General features: G+C 37.8%; 1 protein-coding gene across 7 annotated transcripts in view; it reads left to right on the top strand.

Annotated features, from left to right (window-relative positions):
• NSD1 (nuclear receptor binding SET domain protein 1) overlaps positions 1-20,842 on the top strand; it is a 146,428-nt gene that overhangs the window by 45,549 nt on the left and 80,037 nt on the right. For all 7 annotated transcript variants that reach the window (XM_064596501.1, XM_064596504.1, XM_064596505.1 and 4 more), the window contains one exon: positions 15,330-15,465. In XM_064596501.1, coding sequence (XP_064452571.1) covers positions 15,330-15,465 — 136 coding nt within the window. The remainder of the gene's footprint in view (positions 1-15,329; positions 15,466-20,842) is intronic.

Here is a 20,842-nt window from a genome sequence, read left to right as displayed (position 1 = left end):
GGAGAAGCAGGCTTCCCACGGAGCAGGGAGCCCAATGTGGGGCTCGATCCCAGGACCCTGGGATCATGACCTGAGCCAAAGGCAGACGCTTAATGACTGAGCCACCCAGGCGCCCCTTGTCGAGGACTGATTTTAGTCAATGCCCTCCTTGGCTGAAGAAGCGGCTATTAGCAAACAAAGTATTTTAACAGCTGCAGAAGAACAGCTCAGTGGCTTTGCTTGTGTGATAGACTTTAAGATTTTCTTTCTTTTTTTTTAAGATTTTATTTATTTATTTTTGTAAGCGAGAGCGTGCATGAGAGTGAGCATGAACGGAGGGGAGGGCAGAGGGAGAAGCTGACTCTACACTGATCTCCACTGAGCAGGGAGCTCGATGTGGGGCTTGATCCCAGGACGCTTGGGATCATGACCTGAGCTGAAGGCCGATGCTTAACTGACTGAGCCACCCAGGCAACCCAGACTTTAAGTTTTTCTTGATTGAGGAATATTTGGACTTCCCAAATGTTGGAAGAATATGAGTTATATTTAAATATTGTGGAAAATTCATTTATATAGGATCCTTTCTAAGAAAATTCTGGTTTATCTTCTGGGAATTAGGCTGGTGCAATGTAAAAGTCATTTTTACGGAATCAGTTTGAATCCTCTCCTGCATTGCTATTTTTGGTACTAGTTTTGTGAACAGAAGCAAATGACTTAATTTCTACATCAGTTTTTTTTCCTCCATACTATGGAGAAAAATAACTCTTCTAGCCTATCCTTAGAAGCTGCTGTGAGTTTATGAGATTATTAAGTATTAAGTGTTCAGCACAGTGTTTGATTTTTATTGTGCACAATGTAGCTAGTTAAATCACTATACTTATTACAGTTATTTTATTTAGCAATTCCTCAGTGTGTGATGTGGTTGAAATGCACTTTTACTTCTTTTCAATTCTGACTTGAAAATATTCTTGTGAGATTGGGCTGAAGGGTTTTTTGTTTTTTTGGTCTGTCTTTGAAGAGGGCTGGGGAACTTAGAATGATTTTGAGTACTTACATATGATTATGAATGTTTAGATTGGAAATAGCTGGGGATGTTTTTAACTTAAAGTAATAAAATATTAGAAATGGGCTTCCATTTTCACTTGTGCGTAGAAAGGTTGATGTTGGAGCTAAGAGAGGCTTTAGAGAAGAAGGTTTATCTGTGATCCTTCCCAGAATCTCTAGGATTACTCGATAGCTTTACAGAAAACCAAACTTTAAAAAAAAAAATAAGTAAAAAAAAAAAAAAAAAAAACCCAGAAAACCAAACTTGTTAGTGTATCCAGTGTCTAAGTAGACTTACTGCAGTTCATGCCCCCATGCTGAATAAATGTTGGGGAAAGATAATTTCATTGTACTGGAATATTTGTTTTGAATAGCCAGAGTACCCTCTTTCCAAAATCTAGATATTTGGGAGACTAATTGGTAATCTGAAGGTTGCTTAGAGAACTATAGCTTCAAAATTTAATAGTCTGTGACTAAATTCTAATGTGCTGTTGCTGTCCCAAATTTAGTGGTATTACCCATTTCCAAACCAGGGAGTTCTGGGGTAGAGACTGATTGCTGGTCATCTTTGAAGTAAAGACCTGTAATATATATATGTCATTTATCTTTTTTTTGGGTATCATTTATCTTTTTAAGACAAATGAGGGTTTTGTGGATTAAGGACCCATTAAATTTTGACAGGTGCCTAAGTGGACAAAATAAGGCATCTAATTTTGCTGCTAAGGAAATGGCCCATTGCAGCCTATTTCGGTTCAATTAAAATGTTTTTATTGAACATGTATTTTGTCCCAGGTCATGGAGATACATGAGTGGATGACACCTTGTCTTCCTCAAGTTTAGAGCCTGGTGGAATAGATAAATTATAAACTCAATATAATGATAAGCAAAGAGATAGGCATAGGCTAAAGTAGAGAGGCACTTGGCTCAGCCAAGAGATAGGAGGTGATGGAAGTAAGGTGTCCTGAGGAGACCTAGGATAAAGGAATTCCAGGCAGAAAGGAGATGGAAGGATAAAGAGCATGATCTCAGAGGGGAACTGTGGACAGCTTGGTGTAAGTTTTGAGGTATGAAATGGTGAAATAGGAGATTGGAAACAAATACTATCTAGATACTAGCCTTATTTTACAGGAAGGAGTCAGCTTTTCTTACCTTTACTGTCGTTATTTCTTGGAGTTTGTTTTGAGAAATTTGTTACTACTAATAAATTTATAAATAAAATAATAAAAATAATTTGTTACAAATAATAAATAGATTTGTCACTAATAATCTTCCTTCCCCAAGATGCCTCCACCTCTCACCCCAGTCCCACCTTAGCAGCTGTATTATTTTACTTTGTTCATTTGTCTTTTCCAGAGAGACTGAGCTCCCAGAGGCCTTGTTTGTTCCATCTCTACATTCAGTTATATGTCAGTCAGAATATATATATTTTTCTCTAGTAACGACCAATAGAGATAATCCCTGAGAAACGCCTCTGTGTCTCAGTCGGTTAAGTGTCTGCCTTCAGCTCAGGTCATGATCCCAGAGTCCTGGGATCAAGTCCCGAGTCTGGCTCCTTGTTCAGTGGGGAGCCTGCTTCTTCCTCTGCTTGCTGCTCCCCCTGCTTGTGCTCTCTCTCTCTGACAAATAAATAAAATCTTAAAAAAAAAAAAAAAAAATCCCTGAAAGTCGTCTTGCACTCAGAATATTTATAAATGCTTAAATATAAAGAAAAATACTTTCCTTGAAAATAAGTGTTTACTGTAGAAAAATAATATAGATAAGTGAGTCTTCCATAATTTTCATCCTCTAGAAATAATCACTGTTTTACCACTTTCCAAACTTAGTATAATATTTGAATGAGTGAGTGATCCAACATGAATTACTTAAACTCAATTGAATCAACTCAGCAAACATTATCTGGGCATCTATTATGTAACATGCTAGGGAGACAGAGAGTAATCTCTATTATCAAGTAACCTAAGTTTTTGTAGTATTATTAAACAATATATCCTAAAATGAGGAGTAGTGGGAGAAATTAAATGACTTGTTGGCCAGTTTTACTTGTTATATCTTTTTAACTGAATTGTGTAAAACAATTATATGATTAAAGAAAGTTTAAAAGGGAAAAAAAAACCAGAGTTCTGTATCTAACAATGAAAAGTTGTATTTATTATACAAATTTTGTTTCCACGGTGGTAGTAACATCCTTGTTTTTTTTTTAAGATTTTATTTATTAGAGAGAGTACAAGCAGAGGGAGGGAGAGGGAGAAGCAGACTCCCCTGCTGAGTGGGGATCTCCATGCGGGGGCCCATCCCAGGACCCCAGGATCATGACCTGAGCCGAAGGCAGATGCTCAACCGACTGAGCCACTCAGGCACCCCTATTTTTATTTTATTTTTCTAAGATTTTATTTATTTGAGAGAGTGCGAGCAAGCCAGAGTGCTTGCAGAGGGGAGGAGCATGGGGAGATGGAGAGAGAGAATCCCAAGCTGACTCCATGCCCAGCACAGAGCTCGACAGGGCTTGATCCGTCCACCCTGAGATCATGGCCTGAACTGAAACCAAGAGTTGGTCGCTTAACTGTTTAGTAGACCCGCAAATTGTTTTAAATTTGCTTAGCCATCTTGTAGTTATCTTTGTTTTTGTTATTATAGTTAACAGTGAAGTGAAAATGTGTTTATAGCCTTTAGTCTTTTACCTTCTTTTTGGATTATTTCTTAGGATGTAGTCCCAGGAATGTGAGTATTGCTTCAAAGGGTATTACGATGTTGCTCTCCAGGAGACCATACTAAAATTAAGTAATAGTGGTAAGTGGGACGCCTGGGTGGCTCAGTCATTTAAGCATTCGACTCTTGGTTTTGACTGAGGCCGTGATATCAAGCCCCACGTCAGGCTCTGCATTCAGTGCCAGGCATGATTGAGATTCTTTCCCTCCCCTCCCCACCTTTGTGTGCTCACGACCTTGTACTTACTCTCTCTAAAATAAATAAATAAAATATTTTGAAAAAAAGATAATAGTGATAAGTTATTTCTAAGAGCTTGGCTGTTTCATTTTTTTTTCTTCTTCTTCTTTTCTTCCCCTCGAGAGAGAATATGAATAGAATTGGGGAGTCTGTTGGTCAAGCAATTCCATTAGAGATTAAAAAGAATCCTTACCTATTTCTGTGCCTCAGACCTTAGGCTTAGATACCTTTCTCTGTCTGTGCTCACTTTGTTGATGATCTTTTATGTGGACCCACGTTTATATCCCTAGCTTGGATCTTTTCTTGGGACTCCTGAATCATATATACAGTGGCTTTTTTTTTTTTTTTTTTAAGATTTATTTATTTTTTAGAGAAAGAGCGTGAGAATACATGAGTGTGGAGAGCGGCAGAGGGAGAGAATCTTCAAGCAGACTCCCTGTTGAGCGAGGAGCCTGATGCGGGGCTCATTCTCAGGACCCATGAGATCATGATCTGAGCTGAAACCAAGAGTCAGATGCTTGACTGACTGAGCCACCCAGGTGCCCCTACAGTGGCTTTTTGGGGCATTTTTCACTAGGTTGTGAAATGGAGTTTTGCACTTGTTCAAAACCAAATTTCAGCTGTTTCTTCCCCAAACCTGCTTCTCCTGTAGTTTTCTCCATTTTAGTAAGTGGCAACTCCATCTTTCCTGTATTTAAGACCTAAGCTCTCAGACTGATCCTTGTTCTCTCTTTCTGTAACATCCATGTCCAGTCCATTGGCTTTGTCTACTTCTTGCCCCCTTCACCATCCTAGATTGGTTCACATAACTGTTTTATCTCATCTAAATTATTATTGCAATAACCGAAGAAGGTCACTCTGATTCTGTCCTGACCCCCTAAGGCTGTTTTCAGTTTGGCCCTCAGAATGATCCTATTAAAACATCAATTCTTTAAAGACTTTTGTCTCAATCATAGTAAAAGGGCATAATAAGACCTATGTCATCCTCTCTCTGAATCATTTCTCTGACCTCATTTCTTCCTCTTCTCTCTCTTGCTTACTGTGTTCCAGCCACATGGTTTTTCTTGCTATTCTTTGAAAAATGCCAGCATATGTTCCCTCTTGATCGTTGATGGGGTATTTTATCATTTACTTCAAAATATTTTCTGATTTTCATTATGATTTGTTCTTTGACCTAAATGATTATTTAAAAGTATACTTGTTAATTTCCAAACAAATATTCTTAGTATATTTTTGTAATTGTTAACTTAATTACATTATGGGCAGGAAATATGTTCCATATAATTCCAGTCCTTTCAAAATGGTTGAGATACATTTCATTTGCTCAGGACATGGTGAATATTTATAAATGGTCCCAATACTTGAAAAAAGGTATATTTCACAATTAGAGTGAAGTAGTTTACATATATCCATTAAGTCAGTTTTGTTATTCATATATTGAAATTTTTCCTAAACCCTCAGTGACTTTTTCTTTATGTAAAATACTGAGAGAGCTTTATTTGCACTATGACTGTAATGTTATTTTTTCTTGTAGTTCTGCCAGTTTTTGCTTTCTGTATTTTGAGGCTCTGTTATTAGAGGCATAAAATTTTATTTTATTTATTTATTTATTTATTTATTTATTTATTTATTTATTTATTTATTTTTAAAGATTTTATTTATTTATTTGAGAGAGAGAATGAGATAGAGAGAGCATGAGAGGGGGGAGGGTCAGAGAGAGAGGCAGACTCCCCGCTGAGCAGGGAGCCCGACGTGGGACTCAATCCCGGGACTCCAGGACCATGACCCGAGCCGAAGGCAGTCGCTCAACCAACTGAGCCACCCAGGCGCCCTTATTTATTTTTTTTAAAGATTTTATTTATTTGAGAGAGAATGAGAGAGAGAGAACACCTGAGAGGGGAGATAGGGTCAGAGGATGAAGCAGACTCCCTGCCGAGCAGGAAGCCCGATGCGGGACTCGATCCAGGGACTCCAGGATCATGACCTGAGCCGAAGGCAGTCGCTTAACCAAATGAGCCACCCAGGCGCCCCTTATTTTATTTTATTTTTAAAAAATTTTTTAAAAGATTTTATTATTTGACAGAGACGAAGCGAGAGAAGGAACACAAGTAGAGGGAGTGGGAAAGGGAGAAGCAGGCTTCCTGCCAAGCAGGGAGCCTGATGCAGGGCTCGATCCCAGGACCCTGGGATCATGACCCGAGCCGAAGGCAGACGCTTAACGAATGAGCCACCCAGGTGCCCCTAGAGGCATAAAATTTTAAATTTAATTATCTTTTTGGTCAAATGAACAGCGACATTTATTCCACTTTAATTAGCCATATATTTGTGTTTAAATTTGCTGTGTTATTTGCTCTTTGTCTCGTTTATTTTTCTTTTTTCCCCTTTGCTGCCTTTTTTTGGTTTTAAATTATTTTTTTTTATTGTTCTTTTATGCTCCTTCCACCCTAATTCAAGTTTGGAAATTACGTATTTGGTTTCTCTTCATCTATAGGTTACCCTAGATATTACAAGCCTCCCTAACTCATCAGTACTTAAAATTCCCATTACCTTCCTCCCTGACAATACAAAGAATTTAAAACGCTTTATTTCTTATAAATAAATAAATAAATAAATAAATAAATAAATAAATAAATAAATAAATAAATAAAACGCTTTATTTCTTCCTAATTGTATATAAATCCTAAGAACACTTAAACACTTTAACCCTACTCCACTTATAGAGGAGTTCCAGTTATGGAATGAATAAGTCATGGGAATAAAAGGCACAGCATAGATACAGTCAGTGATACTGTAATAGCTCTTCATGGTGACATATGGTAGCTACACTTGCAGTGAGCATAGCCTAGCAAATAGACTCGTCCAATCACTGTGTTGAAACTAATGTAATATTGTGTGTCAGCCATAGTCAAAAAACGCAAAAGAACACTTTAGGGGCGCCTGGGTGGCTCAGTCGTTAAGCGTCTTCCTTCGGCTCAGGTCATGATCCCAGGGTCCTGGGATCGAGCCCCGCATGGGGCTCCCTGCTCAGCTGGAAGCCTGCTTCTCTCTCTCCCACTCCCCCTGCTTGTGTTCCCTCTCTCGCTGTCTCTTTAAAAAAGAAAAAAAAAATACTGTATATTTTGCGGTTGTTTAGTAGAATGTTTTTCAGATGCCTGTTATGTCTAGTTGGTTTGTAGAGCCGTTTAAGGCTTTTGTGTCTTTATGGATTGTCCAGTTTTCTCCATTACGGCAAGTGGGTTTTGAAATCTCTGTTATTGTTTCTCTTTTTTACATTTATTTCTGTCAGTTATTGCTTCATGAATTTGGGAGTCTGGTTTCATGCATGGTGTTTGTAATTGTTATACCTTCCTCTTAGATTGACGTTTTTATCATTACAAAATTTCGATCTTTTGTCTCTAGTAACATTTTTCCTTTAAGTATATTTTATGTGTTTTTAATGTAGAGGAGAAGCCACCCCACTCTGTTACTGTTTGCATATTACTTCTTTTCCAATATTTTGCTTTCAACTTTTTTTTTTAAATTTTATTATTTATTTATTTGAGAGAAAGAGAGTGAGAGTTGCTAGCACCTGCATGAACAGGGGGAGAGGTGGAAGGAGAGGGGGAGAGAATCTCAAGCAGACTCCCCACTGAGCAGGGAGCTGGACTCGGGGCTTGATCTCAGGACCCTGTCGTCATGACCCAAGTCGAAATTCCGAATCAGATGCTCAACTGACTGAGCCACCCAGGGGCCCCCTTTTTCAGCTCCTTTCCTGACTTTGATACACAGTGTCTTCTTGTAGACATCATATAGTTGAATCATACTTTTTTATCCATTCTGCCAATTTCTGTCTTTGAACTGTAGTTTTAAATACATATACATTTTATCTAAGTAGTGATAAGGTAGGATTGCTGTCTGCCATTTTACTATTTTTTATGTTTCTATTCCTCTGATCCCATTACTACCTTCTTTTATATTAAATAGATATTTCCTAGTGTAATATTTTAATTTCCTTTGTATCTGTATGATAGCATCCCTCCCCAACCCCAAATACACACAGAGTATTTTCTTAATGGTTGCTCTGGTTAAATAGTCAAGATTGCAACTAAAATCTTAATTTATTACGATGTGGTTTGTATTAATATCAAGTTAATTTTAAGAGTAGTAATAAAACTTTGCTCCTTTATTGGTCTTCCTCATCTCTTGTCATTTTATTGTCATACAGACACATTTTTATATATAATGTGTGCCCATCCACACACTTACAATTCTTGTTTTACACAGTTGTCTTTTAAGTTAGATGTGAGAAAAGTTGTAAACAAAAATACATTTTACTGTATTTTGTATTTACCTCTTTTGTTACCTTTACCATGTTCTTTATTCATGTAGATTTGAGCTATGTCCATGGTCCTTTAGCTAAAGCCGAAGAACTCTCTATAATATTTCTTGTAGGGCAGATTGGCAAAGGACTGCCCTTGAAATTAATTTGAAATACATGCTTAAATTTTTTTTTTTTAGTAATAAAGCATAGCATATTAATCAGTTTGACTAATAGGATCAAGATAGACAATAATTATTGAACATATACTCTTTTCCAGGTACTGGGCTAAATGTTAGGCATGGAGGTAGTATGGGAAGTCTCTTTTTTCTGTTTTGGTGATTATAGTCTCTGAGGTCCTACTGTGGGCTTGGTGCTGTGTAGACTTTTAGAGAGGCTTTGAAATTATCAGATGATAATGAAATCATTAGTGCTTTTGTAAAATGCTTTTATAAACAGGAATGTAAGATTATCTGTATTTTTATTTTATTCACTCAATATATTATTATTTTTTTATTTTTTAAAGATTTTATGTATTTGAGAGAGAGAGAGAGAGAGAGAGAGAGCATGAGCACGGGGGAGGGGCAGAGGGAGAAGCAGACTCCCCATGGAGCAAGGAGCCCGATGCAGGGCTCTATCCCAGGACCCTGAGGTCATGATCCGAGCCAAAGGCAGATAAATGCTTAACTGACTGAGCCACCTAGGCGCCCCCACTCAATATATCATTAAAGGAACATCAATGTGAGTTTTATGTAATCTCTTACCTTTGGCGTCCTGTTTGTAAAATAGTGGAAATACCTGTTTTTATCGTCAGAATAAGGGAGTCACTTTTGACTGGGTAGAAAAAGGTGAAATTCCAAAGTAAAATTCAGATAGCTCTGTACATTTTAGTTCTTAGTATAACCTTTAAAACTTGGTATGTTAAATTAAGTTATTAAAAATATTCTTGAGGAACCTGGGTGGCTCAGTTGGTTAAGCATCCAACTCTTGATTTCGGCTCAGATCATGATCTCAGTCTTTTTTTTTTTTTTTAAAGATTTTATTTATTTATTCATGAGAGAGAGAGAGAGAGGCAGAGGGAGAAGCAGACTCCCCGCAGAGCGGGGAGCCCAATGCGGGACTCGATCCCAGGACTCTGGGACCATGACCTGAGCCGAAGGCAGACACTTAACCATCTGAACCACCCAGGCGCCCTGTGATCTCAGAGTCTTGATATGGAGCCCTGAGTTGGGCTAAGCACTGGGCATGGAGGCTGCTTAAGATTCCCTCTCTCCCTCTCCATCTGCTACCCCTACTTACCCCCCTCTTGCACACATTGTGTGCTTTCCTCTCTCTCTCTCTCTCTCTCTCTCTCTCGGAGAAAAAGAACGAAAACAGGAACTGCGTCCTGGAGTTGGCAGTAAGTTCTGTGATAACATCCCTAGGTCTTTACCTCAAGTTTTGTATCACTGTATATTCTTTAAAAAGTTGTTTTAGGGGCACCTGGGTGCCTCAGTCAGTTAAGTGGCTGCTTTCGGCTCGGGTTGTGATTTCAGGGTCCTGGGATTGAGCCCCGTGTCGGACTCCCTGCCCGGGGGGCGGGGCGGGGGGAGCCTGCTTCTCCCTCTCCCTCTGCCTGCCTCTCTGCCTACTTGTGCTCTCTCTCTGTGAAAAAAATAAATAAAATCTTAAAAAAAAAAAAACTTATAAAAAGTTGTTTTAGAAGATAGTTTGTCGTACCTTTAGACATCCATGTATTGTACACTTAAAGTTTGTTAAGAGGGTAGATCTGGGGCGCCTGGGTGGCTCAGTCGTTAAGCATCTGCCTTCGGCTCAGGTCGTGATCCCGGGGGTCCTGGGATCGAGTCCCACATCGGGCTCCCTGCTCGGCGGGAAGCCTGCTTCTCCCTCTCCCACTCCCCCTGCTTGTGTTCCTGCTCTTGCTGTTTGTCTCTCTGTCAAATAAATAAAAAAATAAAAAAAGAGGGTAGATCTGTGTTATATATTCTTACCAGAATAAAATTAAAAAGAAAAAAATCCGATACTGTTGTTCTATGAGTTAGCTGACTTTAAATACTTTACTCAACTCTTAAATTTTGGATATGCACGTAAAGATATTGGTGTCCAAGGACATCTGTGGTAACGTTCAATTAACATTAAAATAGCAATTTAAGTTTTATCCCATACAGCCCAGGAACATACCTGGACCACCTGAGCTTATTTTATCTTAGAAATGGAGTCTGGTTTATACCTTTGATTAAAATTTCATTAGTGGAAGTCCTTAAAGATACTACCTAAGGTGTCTTCTAACCATAACTTTTAGCTAAAGAGCCACTTCTTGATTGTTATTGAAGTAGAAGTATCAGTCCTTTAAAAATAGTAGTGACAAGCTTATACAGGAAAGTTTACTGTTGAAATGGTAAGTTACTATCAATAAAAGAATGGAAATGGAGATTTTGAACCTAATTGGTTTTTAGATTTGCTTTAAACACTTTGAAAACAAGTCCTGGCTATATTTATTCAGTTAAAATTGAAGGAAAAATGTTATATTAAAAAAACATGGTCTTTAAAATTAATCAGGTTTATAAGATTTTATTTATTTGACAGAGAAAGAGAGAGACAGTGAGAGAGGGAATACAAGCTGGGGGAGTGGGAGAAGCAGGCTTCCCGCTGAGCAGGGAGCCCACCGTGGGGCTTGATCCCAGGATCCTGGGACCATGATCCGAGCCGAAGGCAGACGCTAAACAACTGAGCCACCCAGGTGCCTCAGAATTAATCAGGCTTTAATCTTAGTCTTTTTTACTGTGATTTAACCTTTTTGATCCTCAGTTTATCTGCAAATTGGAGATAATGCCATTTCATAATGTGAAGATTAAGCAAGATAATCTATGTATATTGGTTTTCTAGGGCTGCCATAATAAAGTGCCCAAAGTGGGTAGCTTAAACAACAGAGATTTAATAGTATCACAGTTTTGCGGACTAGAAATGCAATGTCAAGTTGTTTTTTTCTGAGGGCTTGTGAGAATATGTTCCACACCTCTCCTAATGTATAGTTGCCTCAGGAGTTCCTTGGTTTTTAGAAGGTGTTTTCCTTGTGTCTTCATCATCTTCCTTGTATGCATGTCTGTCTCTCTGCTTCCAGATTTTTCCTTTTTATAAGGACACATTTATTTTGGATTAGGAACCCACCCTAATTGATTTCATCTTGATTATTTCAAAGACCCTATTTCCAAATGAGGTCTCATTTACAGATATTGTGGGGCATACTTTTGGGTGAGCACAGTTCAGCTCAATAGTTATATAAAAAGGCTTAGCACCAGTATATTTCTTCCAGCTGGACATATAGAGATATTAGGAAGAACCATTCTGAAATATGCGTATCCAGCCAGTCTAAGCTCAGATGGCATTTCTTCACTTGAGTCTTCCCTGATACTCTTCAAGTGTCTTGGCATTAGGAATTCATCATTGTGTCTCTTATTGAGCTTTCTATTGTGGTTGTTTAGTGAGTTTGTATGTAGCTGAATTATGGGTTTAACAATTTGGTGTATTTGGATGTCTTTCTTTCCAAGGTGAAGTTTTTAAGCTCTTCTGAAGAGAAGAGTCATATTTATTTATTTATTTTTATTTTTTTTTATTTTTTTAAAGATTTTATTTATTTATTTGAGACAGAGAGAATGAGAGAGACAGAGAGCACATGAGAGGGGGGAGGGTCAGAGGGAGAAGCAGGTTCCCCGCCGAGCAGGGAGCCCGATGCGGGACTCGATCCAGGGACTCCAGGATCATGACCTGAGCCGAAGGCAGTCGCTTAACCAACTGAGCCACCCAGGCGCCCGAGAAGAGTCATATTTAAAAAGAATTTCTTTTCCTTATTCTTATTTTCTTTACTTCATAATTGAAGGCCTCTCTTTGGTCTGGAATTCTTGCCTGTGTCTAATTTTTTATGTGTTAAAGTCAGTTGGATTTGGTTATTGTCCATTAATAATACTATTAACAGTAGGTATTTGTATAGACATTATTTTCCAGTGGGCTTGCATATAGTGTAGTATTTGGTCAACATGATAAATCAGTCAAGACAACGTGGAGAGAGTACCTGCCTGGCTCAGTCAGTAGAGCACGGGACTCTTGATCTTGGGGTTGTGAGTTTGAGCCCCATGTTGGGTGTAGAGATGACATTTAAAAATCTTAAAAAAAAAAAAACATGGAGATAATAAATGTTTCAGGTTTGTGAAAATCTTTATCCATGATACCATTAATTTAATGAAGCTATTTTTTATTCATGTTTCTCATTGACTGTTATATATATATATTTTGTTTGTTTGTTTTTTGTTTTGTTTTTTAGAGATTTTATTTGTCAGAGAAAGCACGAGAGCACAAGGGGGAGCAGCAGGCAGAGGGAGAAGCAGGCTACCCACTGAGCAAGGAGCCTGATGCAGGACTTGATCCCAGGACCCCAGGATCATGACCTGAGCTGAAGGCATATGCTTAACTGACTGAGCCACACAGGCGTTTATATATATATTTATACATATAAATATAAATATATATTTGTTTTTCTTTTTTTTTAAAGATTTTTAAAATTTATTTGTTGGAGTAATATGAGGGGAAGACTGAACCAGTATCATGTCATAGATTGATTATGGCTTAATTTGTCATAAAGAATTTAGCAATCATGGGGTTTTTTTTGTTTTTTTTTTTTTTTAAAGATTTCATTCATTTATTTGACAGAGAGACACAAGCAAGGGGAGTGGGAGAGGGAGAAGCAGGCTCCCTGCTGAGCAGGGAGCCCAATGCGGGGCTTGATCCCAGGACCCTGGGGTCATGACCTGAGCTGAAGGCAGACGCTCAACGACTGAGCCACCCGGGTGCCCCCAATCATGGGGTTTTATTGTTACTGGATTAGGTTGAGAGTTTGCCCAGATTCGAATTACGGCTCTGCCAACTTACTAAATACCATATGACCTTAGACACACAGTAAAATAAGTAATAATACAGTATCTACCTTAAGAGGATTAAAAAAGGAACAGCATCTAGCACATAGCAAACATCAAGTAAACGTTAGTTAATATGTTTAGAATAACTTAGGACTTGAATAAATAAGCCAATACCAATGATTGCCAAATAAATTAAATGATCATAAATTGTATCAGAAATTTATGGGAACCTACTCAAATTGTAGTTTTCAGTACAGGCAAATAAGAAATTTGTTTTCAGGTGTCTGGGTGGCCCAGTTGGTTAAGTGTCTGCCTTTGGCTCATGATCCCAGAGTCCTGGGATCGAGTCCCACATCGGGCTCCTTGCTCAGTGGGGAGTCTGCTTCTCCTTCTGCCTGCAGCTCCCCTTGCTTGTGCTCTCTCTGACAAATAAATAAAAATCTTTAAAAAAAAAATTGTTTTCCTGTCTTGTCTTTGTATCTTGGTTTTTTTAAAGTTTCAAAGCCAACTAATGAGTTCTGAAGTCTTATTTTTTTCCTGATGACTTACAAACTGGTAACAGGCAAAAATAGTCTTTTCTTTTTTTTCTTTAAAAGAATAAAATGTAGGGTGCCTGGGTGGCTCAGACGGTTAAGTGTCTGCCTTCAGCTCAGGTCATGATCCCGGGGTCCTGGGATCGAGTCCCACATCGGGCTCCCTGCTTGGCGGGGAGCCTGCTTCTTCCTCTGCCTGCCGCTCCCTCTGCTTGTACTCTCTCTCTCTCTAATAAAAAATAAAAAATCTTCAAAAAAAAAAAAAGAATAAAATGTAGTTTCTGTCTCATTTCCTAGTAACTCTATACTTGTAGAACTAATCACAATATTTTCAATGTGATTCATAGGCATTCTATAAAATTGAATTTCTGTCTGAAAACAGAGTCTTAAAGTTGAATGGGTAACTTAGAAATCATTGAGTTGAGCCCAATCCTTTGATATCCCTGCAGTGGGGCAATATTCATCATTCATTTGAATGATTTCAGTCAGTTCATCTAGCATATACTTTATTGAATGCTTAATCCGTTTTAGGTATTAACAAGGGAAGATTGAGTCTGAAGGAGGATCACCAAGCCTTTTTCAATACATAGCGCTTAGAGAAAACCATAGTTATTTGTATGTCTCCTTCAAGTAAATAAGTAAATGGAAGAGGTTGATCTTTGTCCAAGTACCCTGGGTGCTTCTTTTGGCTACTACCCAGGGACATCTCAGTACACTTGCAACTCCTTTGTGTGGTGTATACCATGTGGGAAGCTCAGTCCTACTAAATACAGAGCTGTGTTCATTTTAAGGCAGGAGGTCTGCTTATGGGTGTGTTAAAGGCATGGCCATGGATTTAGAGTGGAGATGGAGGATGTTGTATTGCAGATCAATTAGGGATATTGGTTTTGGGGAAAAGATGGAGCTGAAGTCTCTGCATTAGACAATTCCAAGGAGCTTGATTCGTATTGAATTTACTCTGCATGAATGGTGTTCCTTGGAGTTGTGCAGTAGACTGTTCTGTAGGTCCTGGAAAAAGTCCAAGTTAGTTGCATTGACATTACTAGGGTCTAGCCTGTAGCTTTCAGGATTATTTCATTAGAGCTATTATTGTTAATTAATAGGAATGTCTATGTTTATTTGAGAAGGATGTAGAATATCACCTGTAGAAGGCTCCACAGTCTCCCTGCACCCCACCCCCATATTGAGATATAATTGACACATTGTTTTGGGAACATAGATTCTTGACATTGTTCATAAATTCTTTTTATAATCCACCCCGTCCCCCTCACTGCCATGTTGTGTTGTAATCCAAGGACTAGGGCAAAAATATCTTTTCCTAGGGAAGATTGTTTCCTTTTTCAGTTTTTAGCTTTTTTATTAATGAAATATTTTCTCCATGAACATAGGTAGATTGCTTATATAAAACAAATATAAATTTAGAGCTACTACTTTATAAAGCGCTATGTTATAAACATTAAGACAAAATGATTTAATTGTACTTGCTTTGTAATTGTTTTAAGTGTAATGTTTTTATCTAGATTTCTGTAGAATTCTGCTTTCTCAGAAGGCTAATAAGAAAATGGTACACTGTTTCAAAAGGTTTTGATTGTTATTGATGCCCCATGTTTTGTCTGTCTAAAGTGTCAACCCAAGAAAAAGTCTACGCCACTGAAGTATGAAGTTGGAGATCTCATCTGGGCAAAATTCAAGAGACGCCCATGGTGGCCCTGCAGGATTTGTTCTGATCCGTTGATTAACACACATTCAAAAATGAAAGGTAATACTAGTAGTTGATTATACATGGTAAATAACTTGTAGTTGCCTTTAGTGTAACCTAATTTTTGTTGCCTTAAGTAGTAATACATTTTTACCTTTGAGCATTTGGTGAATAAATTATTAATGTATTTTACCATTTTGAATTTTTTTTAAGTTTTATTTTATGATTTATGATTTTATTTTATGATTCTCAGTTATTCTATTTATAGATGCCAGGAAAATGTTAGATTTATTACCTAAAGTTTACATTCTCTAGAATCACTTTTCAGTATATTTAGGTTTTTCTACTTCAGTCTTCAGGTTTGTATCATTGCTATTAAGTTTTAAAGCTGAAATAATTATAAAGAATCCTTTGAATTTTGAATTGTAAAATCTTGATTTAGTGCATTCCCTTTAATAACTAGTTTGTTTCTTACTTGGTTCTCTTTGAATCTCAGGTATCCTTAAAATGCTGTAAGCTAGGGACTAAAACTTGATCTTGAGCTGCCTTTTTTCTGTTAAGATGTTTTGTGATTTAATTTGTGTATTTTAGTTTTTGACTACGTCATATATTCATAATATTCCAAAAATCAACTCCCTCCTTTTCTCTGATATGCCCCATTCTTTACCCTTCTTTTCAAAGAGTAAACAGTTGTTTTTAATGTTTGTTTCTAAAGTATTTTTATGTAAATTCAAGTATATATTCTCATCTTTTTATTTTAACACAAAGTAGCATATTTTTTGTATGTTTTACATTTGCTTTTTTCACTTAGAGGTTTTTCCATGTTAGTGCATTAAAAAATTTTCTCTCTTTTTTATTGCAGCGGTATAGTTTTCCACTTTTTGATTATATTTTATATAACCATTTTCCTGTTGATGGTGTTTAGGTTGTTTTTGATTTTGTGTTGTGAAGTCTCTATATACATATTTACATACATGTGTATATAACATAAATGTGTTTCTGTACACAACAGTGGTGTAAAGAATAACTTTCACATATACATGTATCAAAAGTGGGATTGCTAGATTTGATTTCATATTTCAAATATTGAATATTGAGGTACCTGTCTGGTCTGTTTCTCATGAGTCAAGAATGTGAACACACCAAAGAGCAAGTGCCATTGCTGACTGGAAAATACCATGTTTTGTTTTCAGGCTATAAAAAGGTTAAAACTCTTAAATTCAAGTGAGCTTCCCAGAAAGGGTGAATTTATATAGCTTCCTACTGAAGAAATGACAAAACATGGTAAAATGGATCTATTTAACCTTACAGCTAGTTATTTCATAATACTTTTTCCATTTTCTTTTTAGCATTTTTCACTTTTGTTTTCATTTTTCTAGTTTATGGCAAGCTATAGTCAGCCAAGTTCTGGAAAGCCTAATTAATACCTCTTAGTAGTTAACTCTCCATTTTTCTTTGAATGTGCTCCTTTTCCTCCTTATCTCCTTCATAGCACATAACCTGGTGGAATTACTGGTCTTGCAATTACTGGTCTTGCCATTGACATGTGCCAGTAGTAGGAAATTTCAGATAGACTGCTGTCAAAGTAATCCTGCTCCCCATCACGCTGAAACTATGACCAGTATTAATGTTTGACTCTTTCTGTGACATTGTAATTTTCCCCTCCAGCTTTTTATTTTGAAAGTTTCAAACCTATAGACAAATTGAAGAGTAACACAATGAATGTATCTGAATACATTTTTATTCTCTTCGTACACTTGTTTGATAGTTTGGCTGGTATAAAACACTAGCCTGGAAATCACTTTTGCTCAATTTTAAAGGCATTGCTCCATCTTTTACTTCCAGAGTTGCTGTTAAATCAAATTATTTTTATTCTGGTATTTTTTCTGTGACTTTTGTCCCTCTCTGATAGCTTGCAGACTCTTCTGTTTGTTCCCGTAGTTCACAAGGCTATACCTTGCTGTGAGTCATCTATTGTGGTAGGTACTTGGTGGACCCTTTTGATATACAAATTTAGTTTCTTTCTTTCTAGGACATTTTCTTGAATTATTTCATTGATTATTTTCTTCCCTTTGTTTATTCTCTCCTGTAACTCTTACTCAGATATTGACTTTCCTGCACTGGACATCATAATTTTTTCTTTTTTGGGGGGTTGGGTACAGTTTTGTTTTGCAACTTGATAGTGAGTCCTCAACTTCTGTCTTCAAACCCTTTTTTGAGTTTTACATTTCTGCTCTTATGTTCTTAATTTTTAAGGATTCCTTCTTTGTTCCTTTCATCTTATTTCATGAGTGCAATATCTTTTTCATTTCTGAAGCTATTTATGATAGTTTCTGTGAAATTTTCTTCTCTGTACATATTATGTCTCAAGTTCTTTTTTTTTTTCCTTTACTCTTTGTACCTTTCTTTTCTATTTTTTATGTTTGAGGTTTTCCTCAGATCTCTGTTCTGGATTAAAGAACATATGGATACTTATGAATGTGTGGAGCTTTTCAACTTTTTAATTTTCTTGTAGGGTGATTCCCTTCCCCCTTCCAATCCCTTGTCAGTAGTATCTTCTCCATTTCTTTCTTGGCTTGGTGAGATTCCTCAGAGAAGAGTCTAGTCTTCTACCCAAAAAATAAGAATCTGGCTTCTCATATTCTGGGTGCTCAGTCAGGGAACTCAACTAGGTGGTTGTAGCATTCAGTTCATTCACTCATTTTTTGGTATTGCTATACTCCTGGGCTATGTTTGGTGTTGCTTAGTCTAGAGTCTTTCTGTTTTACTCCCAACTAGTGGAAATACCTCTAGTCTTCTACTGGGGGGAGGGGAGAGGCAATGACAATGTGGTTTGGAATGGAGAAGGCTGCTTAACAAGCTTTCAAGCAGTTCTCTCTGTCTTTTTTTTTTTTTTTTTTTTAAAGATTTTATTTATTTGTTTGACAGAGACACAGCGAGAGAGGGAACACAAGCAGGGAGAGTGGGAGAGGGAGAAGCAGGCTTCCCGCTGAGCAGGGAGCCTGATGCTGGGCTCGATCCCAGGACCCTGGGATCATGACCTGAGCCGAAGGCAGACGCTTAACGACTGAGCCACCCAGGCGCCCCCAGTTCTCTGTGTCTTATCCTCTCAAACTCCAGACTTGTACCAGGTGTTGCCAGTTCCTGGGCCTTTTGATGGTATGTGGTATAGATACAGTTGGTTCTTGGTTTTACTCACTGAAGACTTAAAATTTGGCATTCTTAAATCTATTAAGATAGTTACCATTATACTAATCCATTTGCTTCCCAGCTTCCAGAACTGTACATACCTGCACAGCTGTGTAATTTACACTCAGTTATCCTTGTTCTCTCTGTCAGTAATGGGCTTATTACTTGAAATCTTTTTATTGTAGCTTTAGTCGAGATTAGGAGGGAAAGGAATTTAGAAATGTTTATTCAGTTCTTCATCTTGACCTGGAAATACTTTTTTTTTTTTTTTTTTAAGATTTTTATTTATTTGACAGAGAGAGACACAGCGAGAGAGGGGAACACAAACGGGGAGTGGGAGTGGGAGAGGGAGAAGCAGGCTTCCCACGAGGCAGGGAACCCGATGCGGGGCTCGATCCCAGGAGCCTGGGATCATGACCTGAGCCGAAGGCAGACGCTTAACGACTGAGCCACCCAGGTGCCCCTGACCTGGAAATACTCTTAACTTCATCTTGAACAGACTTTCAGCCAGTCTTGTTTTCAGATATTTCTATACTATACTTTCTATACTTCTACTTCTGGGATACCCTTTGCAAAGCACTTGGGTAATCAGGTTGCTTCTTAGCTTTTCTCAGAGCTGGCCTGTTACTCATTTTTCTTTTAACTCTCATCGCTATCTGACTTTCAACTTTGCCAGATTTTTATTGTTGTTTCTTTTCCAGTGCTTTGTCCTTTGTGTTTATTCTTTTTAAAATGTTTTTTTTTTTTTTTTTTAATTTATTTATTCATGGGAGTCAGAGAAGAGAGAGAGCCAGAGGCAGAGGGAGAAGCAGGCTCCCCGCCTAGCAGGGAGCCCGATGCAGGACTCAATCCCAGGACCAGAGCCGAAGGCAGACGCTTAACCATCTGAGCCACCCAGACACCCCATTTTGTGTTTATTCTTTTTAAAAACTGCTTTTTCTGTTTTTTGGGGGTGGTTAGAAGGGAACAAAACTAAACGAGTATTAGTCTCATTCTTTATCTTTAAAGATTCCTACTTTTTTTTTAAAGATTTTATTTATTTATTCATGAGAGACAGAGAGAGAGAGAGAAGCAGAGGGAGAAGCAGGCTCCCAAGGAGCAGGGAGCCCGATGCGGGACTCAATCCCAGGACCCTGGGATCATGACCTGAGCCGAAGGCAGACCCTTAACCGTCTGAGCCACCCAGGCGCCCTAAAGATTTCTACTTTAACATTATTTAATAATAGTTTTTAAAAAGATTATTTACTAGAGCAAAGAATTACTGTGGCTCTTTGAAGAGAACTAATATTTGAATAAACCTATTGTTCAAAAAGCTCTACCTATGACTATCTGTGGCAGCTCTCATCTTCCCTTCATAACCATGATTGCAGGAACCATCGACTTTCTCCACTCTGGATGTGCTACTCACTTCTGAAAGCACTGAAATCACCCATTCTCTCCTAACCTTGCTCTATGCAGGGCCATTAGTTACCTGGTAATACAGTAGATAATAGTTTTTAATTTTATAGGCATTTGGTTCAGGGAAACACTCCCTTTCCTCCTAATATTTATCTCTCATCCTTGACTTTTGTGTTCTCTTATTACAATAATCACTATTTTCATCTAATTTTTATTTTTATTTTTATTTTTATTTTTTTTTTTAAGATTTTATTTATTTATTTGAGACAGAGAGAATGAGATACAGAGAGCATGAGAGGGAGGAGGGTCAGAGGGAGAAGCAGACTCCCTGCCGAGCAGGGAGTCCGATGCGGGACTCGATCCCGGGACTCCAGGATCATGACCTGAGCCGAAGGCAGTCGCTTAACCAACTGAGCCACCCAGGCGCCCTTCATCTAATTTTTAAAAAATTCCTTTTATTATCCTTTGTTGGATCCTCTTCTACATTACTGTTGAATGTGGGTGATTCTTTTTTTTTTTTTTTTTTTTTTTAGCTTTTCTCTCTCTTTAAGTTTATTTCTTTAGTAACCTGCACCCAACGTGGGGCTCAAACTCACGACCCCTATGTCAGTAGTTGCATGCTCTTTTGACTGAGTCAGTCAGGAGTTCCTCTTTTCTATTCTTTTTTGAATAGCAGTCTTATTAACTATGAGTTTTAACTGTTATCGTTAAACTTAATTTATATACACAGTACTACTGTTTCCCCAGGCTTCAAATCTGCTAGCCCAGCTGTGTACTTGAAGCTTTCACTGGGATGTCCTTTAGGCACCTGAGCTTAGCTTATTTAAAACTGACATAATTATTTTCCTCC

Source organism: Mirounga angustirostris, unplaced genomic scaffold (assembly GCF_029215605.1).
Source record: "Mirounga angustirostris isolate CCGP_5_RB_7025 unplaced genomic scaffold, mMirAng1.0.hap1 SCAF_7, whole genome shotgun sequence".
NCBI lineage: Eukaryota > Metazoa > Chordata > Mammalia > Carnivora > Phocidae > Mirounga > Mirounga angustirostris.
This window is presented reverse-complemented; position numbering and strand designations above follow the sequence as displayed.